The sequence below is a fragment of the Mirounga leonina genome, unplaced genomic scaffold (genome assembly GCF_011800145.1).
Source record: "Mirounga leonina isolate KUSES-001 unplaced genomic scaffold, KU_Mleo_1.0 Mir_173, whole genome shotgun sequence".
Lineage (NCBI taxonomy): Eukaryota > Metazoa > Chordata > Mammalia > Carnivora > Phocidae > Mirounga > Mirounga leonina.
In genome coordinates, this window is record NW_023270447.1 from 65,140,718 (window position 1) to 65,154,142 (window position 13,425).

The following is a 13,425-nucleotide window of genomic DNA, read 5'->3' on the forward strand; positions in this document are numbered from 1 at the left end:
CCAAGACAGGCCACCCACAGGCTCACCAGTCACTCACCCCAGTGCCTGGAGCTCTGACCCTGCCCCAGCCCCTCTGCTGGACCCTGCCATGTGTTGACAAACAACCCCCACTCCTACCAGCTGCCCAAATCACCCACGCCAGAACCCTGGGCTCTGGTCTGCCCACAACTCAACCCTCCAGCCACCACCCACCTATCCACAGCTGTCACTTTCATCCTACCCAATAGCCCACACGTGCACACTCTGAGCGTACAGCCAGTCCCCACTAGCCATGCCCTCGGCAGGACCCGGAAGCCCAGCAGAAAAATCACTGAGGCACTTTGACATGAATCAAAGACACTCATAAATAAATATGTGTAAATCACATGCAAACCAAGGTGGGAATCTACATCTTTCATTGCTGGATCAGCATCTCCCAGTCCCAGGGAGGCTGCCTGCGGCGCAGGGGCTTTGGAATGAGAGCCCTCTCATCTAGGGGTCCACTGAACAATCCCAGATTCATCATCTGAGATTCTCGAACTTCCAAGTCAGGAATATCAACCACCATTTGCTGAGTGCCTACTGCATGCATTCTCCCAGACGTTAGCTCCTGCAGACACTGAGCCAGCGTGGGAAGTACTTAAAGTAGCACCGGGCGCCCAGTAAGCACCCGCCACATTTGGACGACGATCACTAATCTCATCTTGGAGCTTCAGTTTCTTCTGAGTGCTTTGGTGAGGCTGCAATGTATGAACCCAGGTAGGAGCACTCAGCACAGTTTCTGCGCATAGTAAGCACTCAATAAATCTTCACTATTGGGCGCCTGGGTGGCTCAGTTGGTTAAGCGACTGCCTTCGGCTCAGGTCATGATCCTGGAGTCCCGGGATCGAGTCCCGCATTGGGCTCCCTGCTCGGCAGGGAGCCTGCTTCTCCCTCTGACCCTCCCCCCTCTCATGTGCTCTCTCTCTCTCATTCTCTCTGTCTCAAATAAATAAATAAAATCTTTAAAAAAAATCTTCACTATTATTAAATAGCTTGTGTCTATGCAAACACGTTCTGGAAAGACATAGCCAGTAGGAGTAGTTACGAGGGGTGAGGTAGAGAGATTAATGAAGGGCTTCCACTTTTCGTTTCATGTATTTCTGAGGTAGAGGATTTTTACAAAAACATGAGCCTGTATTATCTTTATCATCAACAAAAACTATAAAGATGTTCCTATTTGGTGGAATAAAAGCTATCAAGGCAAAGACCCTGTCCTGGGAGCTACCTCCCCACCATTCTGCACCTCTCTCCAATCTCCTGGGAATCCACATCCCTCTGAACCTGGCAGGTGCCAGGTAGGTTCAACCAGGGGGAACAGTTTGCTCTGGACACAACATTTATATTCATAACACCTTACATGACATCCCCTGTCTGGCAGGAAAAGTGAAACTAGGAACCCTGGAACTTTCCCGAACACCAGCTAAGCCCAGCCTTGGTTCTCCTACCTGCCGTCAAGGATTGGACCCAGGGCAGGGAACTCCTTGCTTAGATTCAGTCCCATTCCCATAGTCCACAGAGAGGCTGTTACATCTGGATTCACCTTTTCTGCTCTTTGCTCCCATCAGCAGCCGCGTGTGGGATCTTTGGATCCCGTACATCTTTCCCCTGGTCATGGATAGAGAACGCTGGGCAGGACCAGGCCCTTGTCCAGGGTGCCCTGGGCCTGGCACCCAGCACCCCGTGGCTTGAGTCATCTCACCAGGTACGAATAAGAAGATATGCCCTCTTCTCTGAAGCCCACTTCTTCTAAGACCGAAAGCCAGTGTCTACTTCCTTCTGATACTAAAAGCCCATATCCACCATTTCCAAGTCCCCACCCCACCCCCATTTACAAAAAGAAGGAAATGAGATCACAGGGCACATCCACGTGCTCATTTAGCAGACGTTCTTGACTGGTACCACTACAGACCAAGAACTGGGCTGGGTGCTAGAGAGACAAAGACTAAACAGAGCCAGCTGCCCCCAGGATCTCCCAGCCCCGGAGGACAGACAGACGCCCAGAGGGGAACAACGGTGCAGGCCCAGAAATGCTACCGCCGAGGTGGTCTGCACAATACAGCATGGAAGCACGGCCGAGGTCATGGTTTCATCTAGAGTGGGAGCAAGAAGACTTCCCAGAGCACAGGACCCTTGAACTAGGACTTGAAGAATGGGGGGAGGAAGCATTCCATGGAGAAAGAACTGTGCGTGCAAAGCTAGAGCACCCTAAGGGCCCCGTGTGTTTGTGGGAACAGAAACTCCGTGCTGCTGGATACAGAGGGTTGGCAGAGGCAGGACCCCTCGGGACTTTGGACCTAACAATGTACACAGTAAGGAGCAGTGGAAGGCTTCTCAGGACACAAGTGACATGTCTGAGTTGTGTCTTGGGGGAGCACTCTGATTTGACTCAACACAGGGACTGGAGGAAGGGAGACTCATCCTAGACATCCTAGACCAGCCCCCAGATTTTCTGACTTATCTACGCCCCTTACACATTCTTTCAACATTACTCTCCTGGAGCCACTGAGGTGTAGGCTTTGGCTCTCCCTTAAGGTGCCCAGAGCCAACAGGCCAATGGGCCTACAAAGGGAGGTAGACTGAGGCACTCTACCTAAGGGTCCTTGCCTGGTCGAAAGGAGAGCAGGTCCGTGAGTCTGCCATATACTCTTTTCTCAGCCACAAACCAAAGTTGAGGCTCGAGGGTGATTTTATCTGCGATGACAAGTCCAGCCCTGGGCTCAGACAGGTATTATTCCGGGCTCAGCAGACATCCCCAAGTCAGACAGATGTCCAGGGCTCAAACAGACATTGCCCCCAGGCCAGGAAGATGTTGCACCAGGCCCGGGCAGATGCTGTGCCAGGTTCAGACACATGTCCTGGGCCCAGACAGAAGCTGTCCCGGGGCCAGATAATATGCCAGGCTCAGCCAGGTGTCCCAGCCTCAAACAGATGTTGTCTCTAGCCCAGGCAGATGCTATCCTAAGCTCAGACAGATGTCTGCCACCAGACATACATAAAGATGCTAAGAGGTCCCTGGGAAAATATAATTCCTAAATCCTCCTTCGCCACTTCCACCCTCCACCTGCTACCCTCAAGAAAGCTGAGGACAGCCAGCACGGAGCCCGACCAACTCTCTCCGGAGCCCCCAACTTGTAACAGCCAAGGAGCCCTACCATTCTGTCCCTGCCTTGGATTCCAGGCAAATCTATTACGCGGAGGGGAGGAAGGCACATACAGCAGGGTGACGAATGCGACATATGCACGTGAGTACAGGGTATCTGTGCCATGGTAGACAGTCACGCCCAGGCTCCCCGAGCTGACTGCAGGCAGATGGGGCTGGGGGTGGCTAAAGGAAGGAGTGGGTGGATGTGAGGACCAAGCCCACTAAGTCTTACTTCTAACCCACACTCTGAGCCTGGCTGGAGGGAAAAAGTCCCGTGACCTCATCCCCATACTCCTATCTCTGCCCAACACCCTAAAACTGTCATTACTCACTCATTTGAGGGTAATTACTTCTCCAGAGCTGGGCAGCATTAGGCTAGGGAGAGGGGAATAGGAAGCTGGCCCAGTGTGGGCATAAAGTGGGAGACCGTCCATTCATCAGCTTGGTCTTCCAGCTTGGCTGGAAGAATGACCCTCCTTCTCCCAGAGCCTTCACAGGGGCAGCCCGGATCAGGAAGGAAAGAGACCTTTCCCCTCACAACCACAGAGCTCCTGTCAGGAGCTAGAGTTGTGTGTACTTCAGCTGTGCAGAAGTGGGGGTTTAGGAACGGTGGGGTGCTGGATGTTCCCGGTCCATGGGTGGAGGAGGCAGCCTCTAGGGGTGGAATGGGGAGAGGTGTTTCAGTGAGAGCTTAACCCCCCCATCTGCCCTGGAAGGGGGGTGGCAGGGCTGGGGGCTCCCTCCGGACTCAGTCACTCTGAGCAGAGCTGGGGACCAAGCGGTTAGTGAATATGTAAATTAACCTTGAGCCAACCCCCAGCAGGTGAAGTTGGGACCTTCCTCCAGCTCTCTAGAGCTTCCTGGAAGCTGAGAAGGGTGAGGGGTGGTCTTTGAACCCACTCTCAAACAGAAACACTTTCTGACATAATTACAAACACTAATGCACACACATTAACACCAACCAAGCACAGGGACCCTAAGAGAAGCACACAAATACTTTAGGGACATCTATGAAGTACAAACACACGAATTCATGCAAGCCCACCAACATACAGTCACCACACACACAAGCACACCAAGCCCCCCACACACTATTGTAAACACTGTACCACACACAAACACAAGGGAACCCCCTTCTTCCCCTGCACCCCACCCAAGCTGCCCACTCCCCACCTTCAGTCAGGGCACAGAGTCAACATCGGGGGTCCGGAAGGCACCTCACTCTTCTGATGAAGGTGACAAAGACTTCAATTATCATTCACTGCTCCCACCCCACCCTGTGGTGGTGAATTTTGCAGCCATCCAGATAAAAAGCGTGTTTAAAAAAAAAAAAGTAAAAAAAGAAATAAAGAAACTCAAACCCAGCCCCAGCCTTTCAGAGTGATTAATCCCCGCTAATGATTTACCGATTTGCAGAGAGCGTGTTCTGCATAACCGGATTGTGGGCATTAACACCAGCTCAGAGGCTGCCAGTCTGCTAAAAATGAAAGTAAATTTTAAGAGCAATTGACCACCCCTAATTTGAATATTCTACTGATGCCCTGGAAGGACCCCCACCCCCACCCACAGGCTCAGGGGCCGAGGCAGGGGGAAAAAATGCAAGGAAAGGTTCATCCCTAAGAGATAGTTCACCTTCCATCCCTCCTTCCCTTCCCCCAGACTGAGAAATAGGGACCCTTAGATTAAATTGGTGCAGCTGTTGCTTCCTCCTTGCCACAGGCAGCAGCGCCCCTCCCGCCCCTCCCCTCCTCTTCACCAGGCTCCTGGCTCCTTCATAGGCACCTGGAGGGGTTGAGTACAGAGGGGAAGAGGTGAGGGCTTGACAGCTCAGAAGAGTGCTCCTATGCCATGTGGGAGAGCTTTCTGGATGGTGGCAGGCACTGTGAATCTGGCTAGCTGGAACCAACATGCACGGAGGCAGCGGACGGACACAGGGACCCCAGCACTGCCCCAGGTGGGCATCTGTGACCACAGGATCCTGCCAGACTCTCCCAGGAAGAGCAGGGTGTGGGCGTGGTCGCTCCCGACACCGCTGAGCAAGAACTGGTTGGGGAGCAGGCAGGTTCCACTCCTGCTCACACAGCCTCTTTCTTACTCACCCCAAGCAGCCGGGGCGAAAAACCAAGTCACACTTTCCAAATTTCCATCAGGGCAGTGATCTCATCTCGCCTTCACAAGCAACCCACCAGGGACCACCCTGCCCAGTTTACAGATGAGGATACTGAGGCTGAGACTGGTCCGATGTCATCCAGCAGGCCTGAGTCTGAGCCAAGAGAGAACCCAGGACCCTTTGACACTGAAAATGCAGGATCCAGGGTGTGAGGAGAAGACTGGCTGTGAGTACTGGCCTCGTCCTGTCCCCCCACTCCCAGCTGGGCCTGTCCCCTACCCCCAAACCCTCAAAGCCCATGCACACAGGAGGGTATCCTAGGACACCTGCTCCCATAGTAGCCCTCCCCGCAGGCCCAGATCTGCCTCTTCCTAGCTTCTCTTGGCACTCATGACTTAACAGCAAGGAATTCAGAGGGAGGGTCCTGGAGCCTGTGTTCCCCCCAGCAGCGAAAGGCCTTGGGTCTGCAGATGCACCTGCTCTCAGCATTTCCTGAACTCCAAGTACCCACTGACCGGACTGACAAGACACAGCACAGGGACTCAGAGGCCAAGGGGGGAAGCAGCCAGCCCCAGCCGACCCCTCTTCCTCCCTCCCAGGTCTTGCTCGGTGTGCCGATGTGTTGGCTTGCCCGTCTGGGGCGTGTGCCTGGAATATTACAGTCCACATGTGGCTGCGCGAGTGCTGATAGTGAGTGTGCTTGTCTTCTAGAGGCCGTGTCCGAATCTCTCAGGCAGGAGTGTGAATGTAGATCACAGAGTTGGTGTCTGTGACTCAGGGCTTTGCAGAGGGAACACGTGGGACTGGAGTTCATCCCTGCAGAGCCTCCCCTGCTGCCCCTCCGGCGGCGTGAACCCCCACAGGGAGGGCCCCATCTGCTGGAGGCTCGGTGACCTGTGTCAAATGAGCAGGCGCTCGGTCACACTCCAGAGCCTGGAGGAGGCCGCACTGCTCTGGGAAAGCCCGGGCAGCTCCAGGGCTGGGGGCAGGCTGAGCAGGGGCCCCGCTGGGGAGGGAGGCCCACGAGCCTCTGAGACTGGCAGCGGCCTGGCTGGGAGCTGCCTTCCACAGACAAGGAAAGTGAAGAAGAAAAAATAAAAATAGGAAAAGAAAGGGCTTCCTGCTTCCTTGGGACCCACACTGCTGCTGAATGGCACGGGCCAAACTCTGAGCTGGGCATGAGCCCTCCTCTGCCTTCTGATCCGTTGTGTGGGATATATTAGTTCCCTGGGGAGGGGGGGGATACATCTTTGTGTCTCCGTGATGTGCAGGCTTGGCCTCTTTGTATCTGAGCACTGGGGGAGAGAGTGTGAGTGTGTTGGTGTGTTCACGTTTACGAACACCAGGGTGTGCCTATATGTGGGAACTGGCCTGCCAGGTGAGAGCTTCCACGCTTGTGACCCCTGGGCCTGCAGGTCTCCTTTATTTCTGTGTCATGAAGGAATGTCTACTTGAGCCTACTGCAGCCTGTGTGCATGTTCTGGGTGCATTTCCTTTGGGACGCATGTCTGTTTATCGTTGTGTGTCAGTTTGTATGACTATGAATTCCAGCCTAATAGGATGATTCCATGTGTCCCTACTGGCCTTGGCCTGCCCCCGGAGAGCTACCAGAGATGGGGCTGTGGGTTCTCTCTGCTGCAACAGCCAAAGCCACTGCCCCACCGGCGCCTGCCCCCACCCCACAGCAATGGGAGCAAGCATGATGAAGAGTGGGACCTTCGTAGGTCCTGCTGCCTCGGACAAGCTCAGTTTCTTCATCTCCACCCCAGGGATAATACACTCAGGGCCCTTCTACAGGGCTGAGAGGTGCGGATAAAATGTGAATGAATGCAAAAGCACTCGATAAAGCATCGTGCCCATGGATCACTGTTCTTCAAATCTCAGTGGCAATTCAAAGGCTGGACATCGTAACACCTGACCGCTGTCCAGACACTTCCCTTCCTCCAACAGGAACTGAGAGATTCATAGAATCAGACCATCACAGCTACAAGGGACTGAGAGGTCAGCTGCTCCAAACCTCCACAACCTCACTCTACGGATAATGAAACAGATTTGTTTAGAAAGGGGGAGTGACATGCCTGTTCACCGGGCACTCACAATAGAAACAACCAGAGTAAAAGCCCTTCCTGAGAGCTTTCACCCCCCATTGTCTCAGATCACCCCCTGAGTACCCTCAGTGAGGCAGGTGGGCTGCCTATGGTAATGTTAGTCCCAATTTACAGGGAGGAAAACCAAGAGCTACAGAGACTGGACCAGAGTTATTCTTGCCCAGAAAGATGGCAGCAGGCCCAAGCTTCAGTGTCATGCTGGCCTGGTTAGGACTGGTGAGAGAGGAGTCTTCACTACAGAATTCCCACCTTGGCCCTACTTCCTGGGCCTGGGGAAGGGGCCAGGAAGGCAAGTGCTTTATGATCTTATGGAGGAAAGGTGACTCAAGGTGACCACATCTTAGGCCAGAGTCCAGGAAAGCCAAGCATCCCTAGCTGGGTTCAGACACAGAGTTCCATTGCAGCTCTTGCAGCAAGGGTGGTACCCAGGAAGACTGCTCAGGACAGTGGCCAACGACCACACAAGGACCGTGCCTTGTCCCACTCCCCAACACTTGAGGGCTAGCCAGAGGCTGGTCTATGGGTGTTCAGGGTCTGGAGGAGCAATCTGTACCCAGGATGACCCCTGTCACTGTGGACTCTGCCCCAGCCACCCTGAGGACCAGTCCCACTGCAGCTGCCATCTGAGCCCCCATCACCTTTATTCACTCACTGAGGCTCTATTTACAGTCCTAACTTGCCCAGTAGGGTCTAACTGGACCCCCAGCTCAGTTCTGTGATCTGAGACCCCAGGGCCCTTACCTCCAATGGGTCCTTTGGAGGTAAGAACGGGGGGGGGGGGGGGGGGGGAAGAAGTGAGCTGTCAGCTAGAAGACTCCCTGAGACTCAAGCCTCAGTGCAGGAAAGAGATAGAGGTTACAGCTTGCTACACTTGGCCTCCAGCCCAGTGTGGGGCTTAGAAGCACAGAGTAGCTGCGCTGAGGTGCAAGTCCACTCAGGATTTTCAAGGAGTCCTCAAAGAGCTGGGGAGAAGAGGAGATCCCGGAATTGCACACCTCACCTCTCTATATGTGCTGCCGAAGCGAGCACACACCTCACCTTTCTAACAAGGCTTCCTCCATCTCAATTCCCTTTTCAGCTGCCCCCCCCCCCCCCCGCCCCCCGCAAGTCCGTTAAGCTCCAGCGCAGAGCTCCAGGCGAGGCTGGACAGCTCCCGGCCTGCACGCAGGATTTCTGGAGCAGCCCTTCCCCAAGTCCCTGCCACTCCTCACAGGGAGCAAGTTTCGCGTCCGGGCGTGACCCCGTCATGACCCCGGCCAATGAGCCGGTCACGCAGAGGGAAGGAGCGAGAAGGCTGCAGCGATGTGGGACAGATACCCGTGGGCCCAGTATGTCCACCACCCCCGTCGGCGGCGTTTTCCCGGGAGCCTCGATCTGCACCTCGAGGTCCTCTCCCTCGGGAAGCCTGGAACGCGGCCTGGTTACGGGAGCTCCCGTCTCCCCGCAGCATCGCCCGCGCGGTACTCACCTGGTCCGCGGAGCCCGGGAGAAGGGGAACCCGCCTGAGGCGGGAAGCCAGGGCTGGTCGGGCGTAGGTCGGCGGAGTTGCGACGCTGGGTCTAGAAGGCAAAACGAGACGGGCCGGGGAGGCGCGCAGAGGAGAGCTCGGTGCCGGCTGGAAGCTGTGGGAGGCTAGGCGGCCGAGGAGAGCAGCCGCGCCGGAACCGAGCCGGGACCCGCGCCGCCTCCCGCTCGCAGCCGCCGAGACCCGCGGGAATCCCGGCCCGCCAGCAGCGGCACTGCGGAGGGAAGAGCGCGGGGCTGAGCTGCTTCTCGGAGCCCGAGCGCCTCCCGGAGCCCGCAATCCCCGCCGCCGCCTCTTGGCCGCCCGGGCAGGAGACGGGCGGGAATTCAGTTCGCGTGGAGTGTGGGACCTGCCGGGCTCCGAGTCTCCTGAGCCGCGGGTAAGCGGGGCCCACGCAGCCAGGACGAGAGGGGGTGCGGTCCCAGTGCCACCCCCGCGCCACTCCCCACGTGGCGGCCGCGCCCCCGGGGCGTGAGTAGGTACGCGGACGGTAGGGGGGCCGTGAATGAAGCCCCAGCGGCCAATCAGCACGGTCGGCGCGCGGGACCCCGGGAGCGAGGCCCAATGGCGAGCTCTGGGCGGCCGGGCCGGGCGGCAGGCGGACGCGGGGGGCGGGGGCCGTGGCCGGGGGGCGGGAGGCGGCTCCGCGGGCAGCCAATGGGCGGCGGGCGGGGTGGGGCTCCGGAGCGCCGAGCGGGTCGGGGCTTTAAGCCGGCGGAGCGCGGCGGCGGGGCCCGCAGACGGAGCGGAGCGGCGGCGGCGGCGCGGCGCAGGGCGCGGGGCGGCATGGCCACCACCGCGCAGTACCTGCCGCGGGGCCCCGGCGGCGGAGCCGGGGGCACGGGACCGCTTATGCACCCGGACGCCGCGGCGGCAGCGGCGGCGGCGGCGGCCGCCGAGCGGCTGCACGCGGGGGCCGCGTACCGCGAAGTGCAGAAGCTGATGCACCACGAGTGGCTGGGCGCGGGCGCGGGCCACCCGGTGGGCCTAGCGCACCCCCAGTGGCTACCCACGGGAGGAGGAGGCGGCGGCGACTGGGCCGGGGGCCCGCACCTGGAACACGGCAAGGCGGGCGGCGGCGGTACCGGCCGAGCCGACGACGGCGGCGGCGGAGGAGGAAGTTTCCACGCGCGCCTGGTGCACCAGGGAGCGGCCCACGCGGGCGCTGCATGGGCGCAGGGCGGCACGGCGCACCACTTGGGCCCGGCCATGTCGCCGTCCCCAGGGGCCGGCGGGGGCCACCAGCCCCAGCCGCTCGGGCTGTACGCGCAAGCGGCCTACCCGGGGGGCGGCGGCGGCGGCCTGGCCGGGATGCTGGCGGCGGGCGGCGGCGGTGCGGGGCCCGGCCTGCACCACGCGCTGCACGAGGACGGCCACGAGGCGCAGCTGGAGCCGTCGCCTCCGCCGCACCTGGGCGCCCACGGACACGCACACGGACATGCACACGCGGGCGGCCTGCACGCGGCGGCGGCGCACCTGCACCCAGGCGCGGGCGGCGGTGGCTCGTCGGTGGGCGAGCACTCGGACGAGGACGCGCCCAGCTCGGACGACCTGGAGCAGTTCGCCAAGCAGTTCAAGCAGCGGCGCATCAAGCTGGGCTTCACGCAGGCCGACGTGGGGCTGGCGCTGGGCACGCTGTACGGTAACGTGTTCTCGCAGACCACCATCTGCCGCTTCGAGGCCCTGCAGCTGAGCTTCAAGAACATGTGCAAGCTCAAGCCGCTGCTCAACAAGTGGCTGGAGGAGACCGACTCGTCCAGCGGCAGCCCCACCAACCTGGACAAGATCGCGGCGCAGGGCCGCAAGCGCAAGAAGCGCACGTCCATCGAGGTGGGGGTCAAAGGCGCGCTCGAGAGCCACTTTCTCAAGTGCCCCAAGCCCTCGGCGCACGAGATCACCGGCCTGGCCGACAGTCTGCAGCTGGAGAAGGAGGTGGTGCGCGTCTGGTTCTGCAACCGGCGGCAGAAGGAGAAGCGCATGACCCCGGCGGCGGGCGCCGGCCACCCGCCCATGGACGACGTTTACGCACCGGGCGAGCTGGGGCCGGGCGGGGGCGGTGCGTCGCCGCCCTCGGCGCCCCCGCCGCCCCCGCCGGCCGCGCTGCACCACCACCACCACCACACACTGCCCGGCTCGGTGCAGTGACCCCGCGGGCCGGGCCCCAGCCGGCGCGCGGCGAGGCGCCGCGCGGCCTGAACTCTTTTTGTTCGGTTGCTTTGGATTTTACAAAAAGCCCAGAAACTTTCGAACAAAACCAAACACCCGGACGACCCTCTCTGGCGAGCGGCTGCGTCGCCCGAGCCCCGGGAGAGAGGAGCGAAGATCCGGAACGCGCCAACTCACCCCGGGCATCCTGCCCGCCGCCTGCTCCCTGCCCCCATCCCCTCGACGACCCCCGCCCCTGCCCCCCGGGCTGTTCGGGGCCGGATCCCGGCAGCGGCCTCCCCACAGCGACAGGTAACGCGGTACGGGGTTAGGGATTCCCTGGGAGAGAGGACGAAGAGAGGAGGGTTCCCTGTCCCTCTCCCCGGCGCGGACTCCCGAGCCTGCGGGTCGAGGGTGGGGGACTGTCACTTAATTCGCTCCACGCTTCTTTTCTCCCACAAGGATGCACCCCATCCCCCTCACCCTTCCTCCGGGCTTGGTTTTTTACGGTTTTTATTTATTCATGGAGCCTCCCGGCTCCTGGGGTCCTTCTAACTCCGCCCGCGCCCTTAATTTAAATCGCTGTATACTGTATTTATCGGGGCCCCGGAGGGGAGGCCGCGAGAGCCGCGTCTGTGTATAAAAGCAGGAAATAGCCAAAGCTTTAATCTAGCCTAATTTATTTTTTTCCCTTACCATCCCTTGCCCTACCCACTAAAAAGCAAAACAAAAACAACAAAAAAAAACTTAACAAAAAAAAAAAATTCGAGTGTTCATTTTTCGTTTCGTTTTATCCGAGCTGCGATTCGGTTCCCGGCCACGCGGGAGGGGTCTGCGCTCCCACACACAGCCCCCGGGAAGAGGCTTCTGCCCCGCCGCAGACTGACCGCTGCACAGCTGGGCCCCCGCTCCCCGCGGGGCCCTGCCCTCCTGGCCACCGACAAACGAAACTTGAAAAAGTTGGAGATATTTTTTAACCAGCTGTAGAAATAAGCCGTTCCCCTGAGAACCTTCTGCCTGATTCCCTGCAGCTTCCGCCTGCTCCCTTTCCAGTCCCACCTGGGATGCGGGATGCTGGGGCGGCCAGGAGAGAAATTCCCCAAGTTTGGGGTGAGGTGGGAACCATGTAAATATGTGAGATATGTACACACATTTTTGTGCTTGGTTTTTATTTTTGGTTTTTCCGGGCTGCCCTCCATCCCCATCCGAGAGGATTTTGTACACCGAATAATCCGAAAAAAAAAAATATTTTAATATGATTTCCAGATTTCTGACCCATCTCTATTTATTTTCTGGATGTGTTTGGAGCTTCCCCCCTTCTCCATTTCTTGTTCTGTTTGTTACAGTTTGGATTTAAATTTTGTTATTTTATTTTTATTATTTTTTGGAACAATGTTTTGGTGCATTCTTTGTATCTTTATTGCAAAAAAAAATAATGTAGACTGGGAAGTTCCCTTTATATTTATGTTATAGTAAATATTTTATTACTCACATAAACATGTACCCCAGGGCTGTGTCCTGTCCTTTTTACTACCAGGGTTGGGTCGGTGTGCGGGTAAAGTGTTGGGATACCCTGGCTAACCTCCCCTAAAGTCCTGGCCACACTATCTTGGAGGAAGGTGACCACGCAGACCTTCTTTCAGGCCAGTATGAGGACTGCCTCTTACTTGGGCAACAGTTGGACCCCTGCCTCAGGCGAGTGAGCGTAGGGAAGATGAAGCTGCCTCGCGTCCCCTCCCGTAAACAGACTATCCTGAGACCAGACCAGGGCCTCCAACACTGCAGACACCACACTGAATTTGGGACAGCCATTCCTCAGGCACAATTCAACTGCTTCTCAGCCAAGAAAGAAGCCTGCCTCACCTGGACCACCAGCCTGGTGTCTCTGTGTTCCCCACCCAAGACTCCAGGCCCCGGCTTCAGTTTCACTTTGCGCTCCATGGGTGGAGTCCAGGCCAGCTCTACCCTTCCAGGACATGGGGCGGTTGGAAGTGGGGCCAGGCCACACCAGCCTGCCCCAGCTGGCTCTCCACCCACAAACACATGGTGCCCAAACCTAACCTGGATCCACTGGGAGTCCTAACAGCTTCCACAGCGGTCCTGCAGGAATTAAGTGGGCCTGGGGAGAGAGTCCTGCCTGTTTGCTTTGGCAAAGCCGGTCCCACTCCTCTGCAAACAAGCCACCTGGCCCAACTTCCCTCGTGGAGGAAAGAGGGCACAGACAACTGTGCCCCCACAAAGCCCTTCAATCTCTCCAGGGATGGGTACCCAAGGAACACCCCCCAACTCAGGGAGTGATGCATATGCCTAAATGAAGATTCGGTGGTTGTGCAGCCCTGACGGGCGGCAGGGGGTGGGGGGGAGACATAGTCTC

The 13,425-nt window shown here is 58.1% G+C and overlaps 1 protein-coding gene across 1 annotated transcript; it reads left to right on the plus strand.

Annotated features, from left to right (window-relative positions):
• The first annotated feature begins 9,692 nt into the window (after nt 1–9,692).
• Nucleotides 9,693–12,359, plus strand: POU3F1 (POU class 3 homeobox 1). The gene has a single exon (XM_035020187.1). The coding sequence runs from the start codon at nt 9,693–9,695 to the stop codon at nt 11,049–11,051; it is 1,359 nt and encodes a 452-aa protein (XP_034876078.1). The 3' UTR covers nt 11,052–12,359.
• Nucleotides 12,360–13,425: the final 1,066 nt, after the last annotated feature.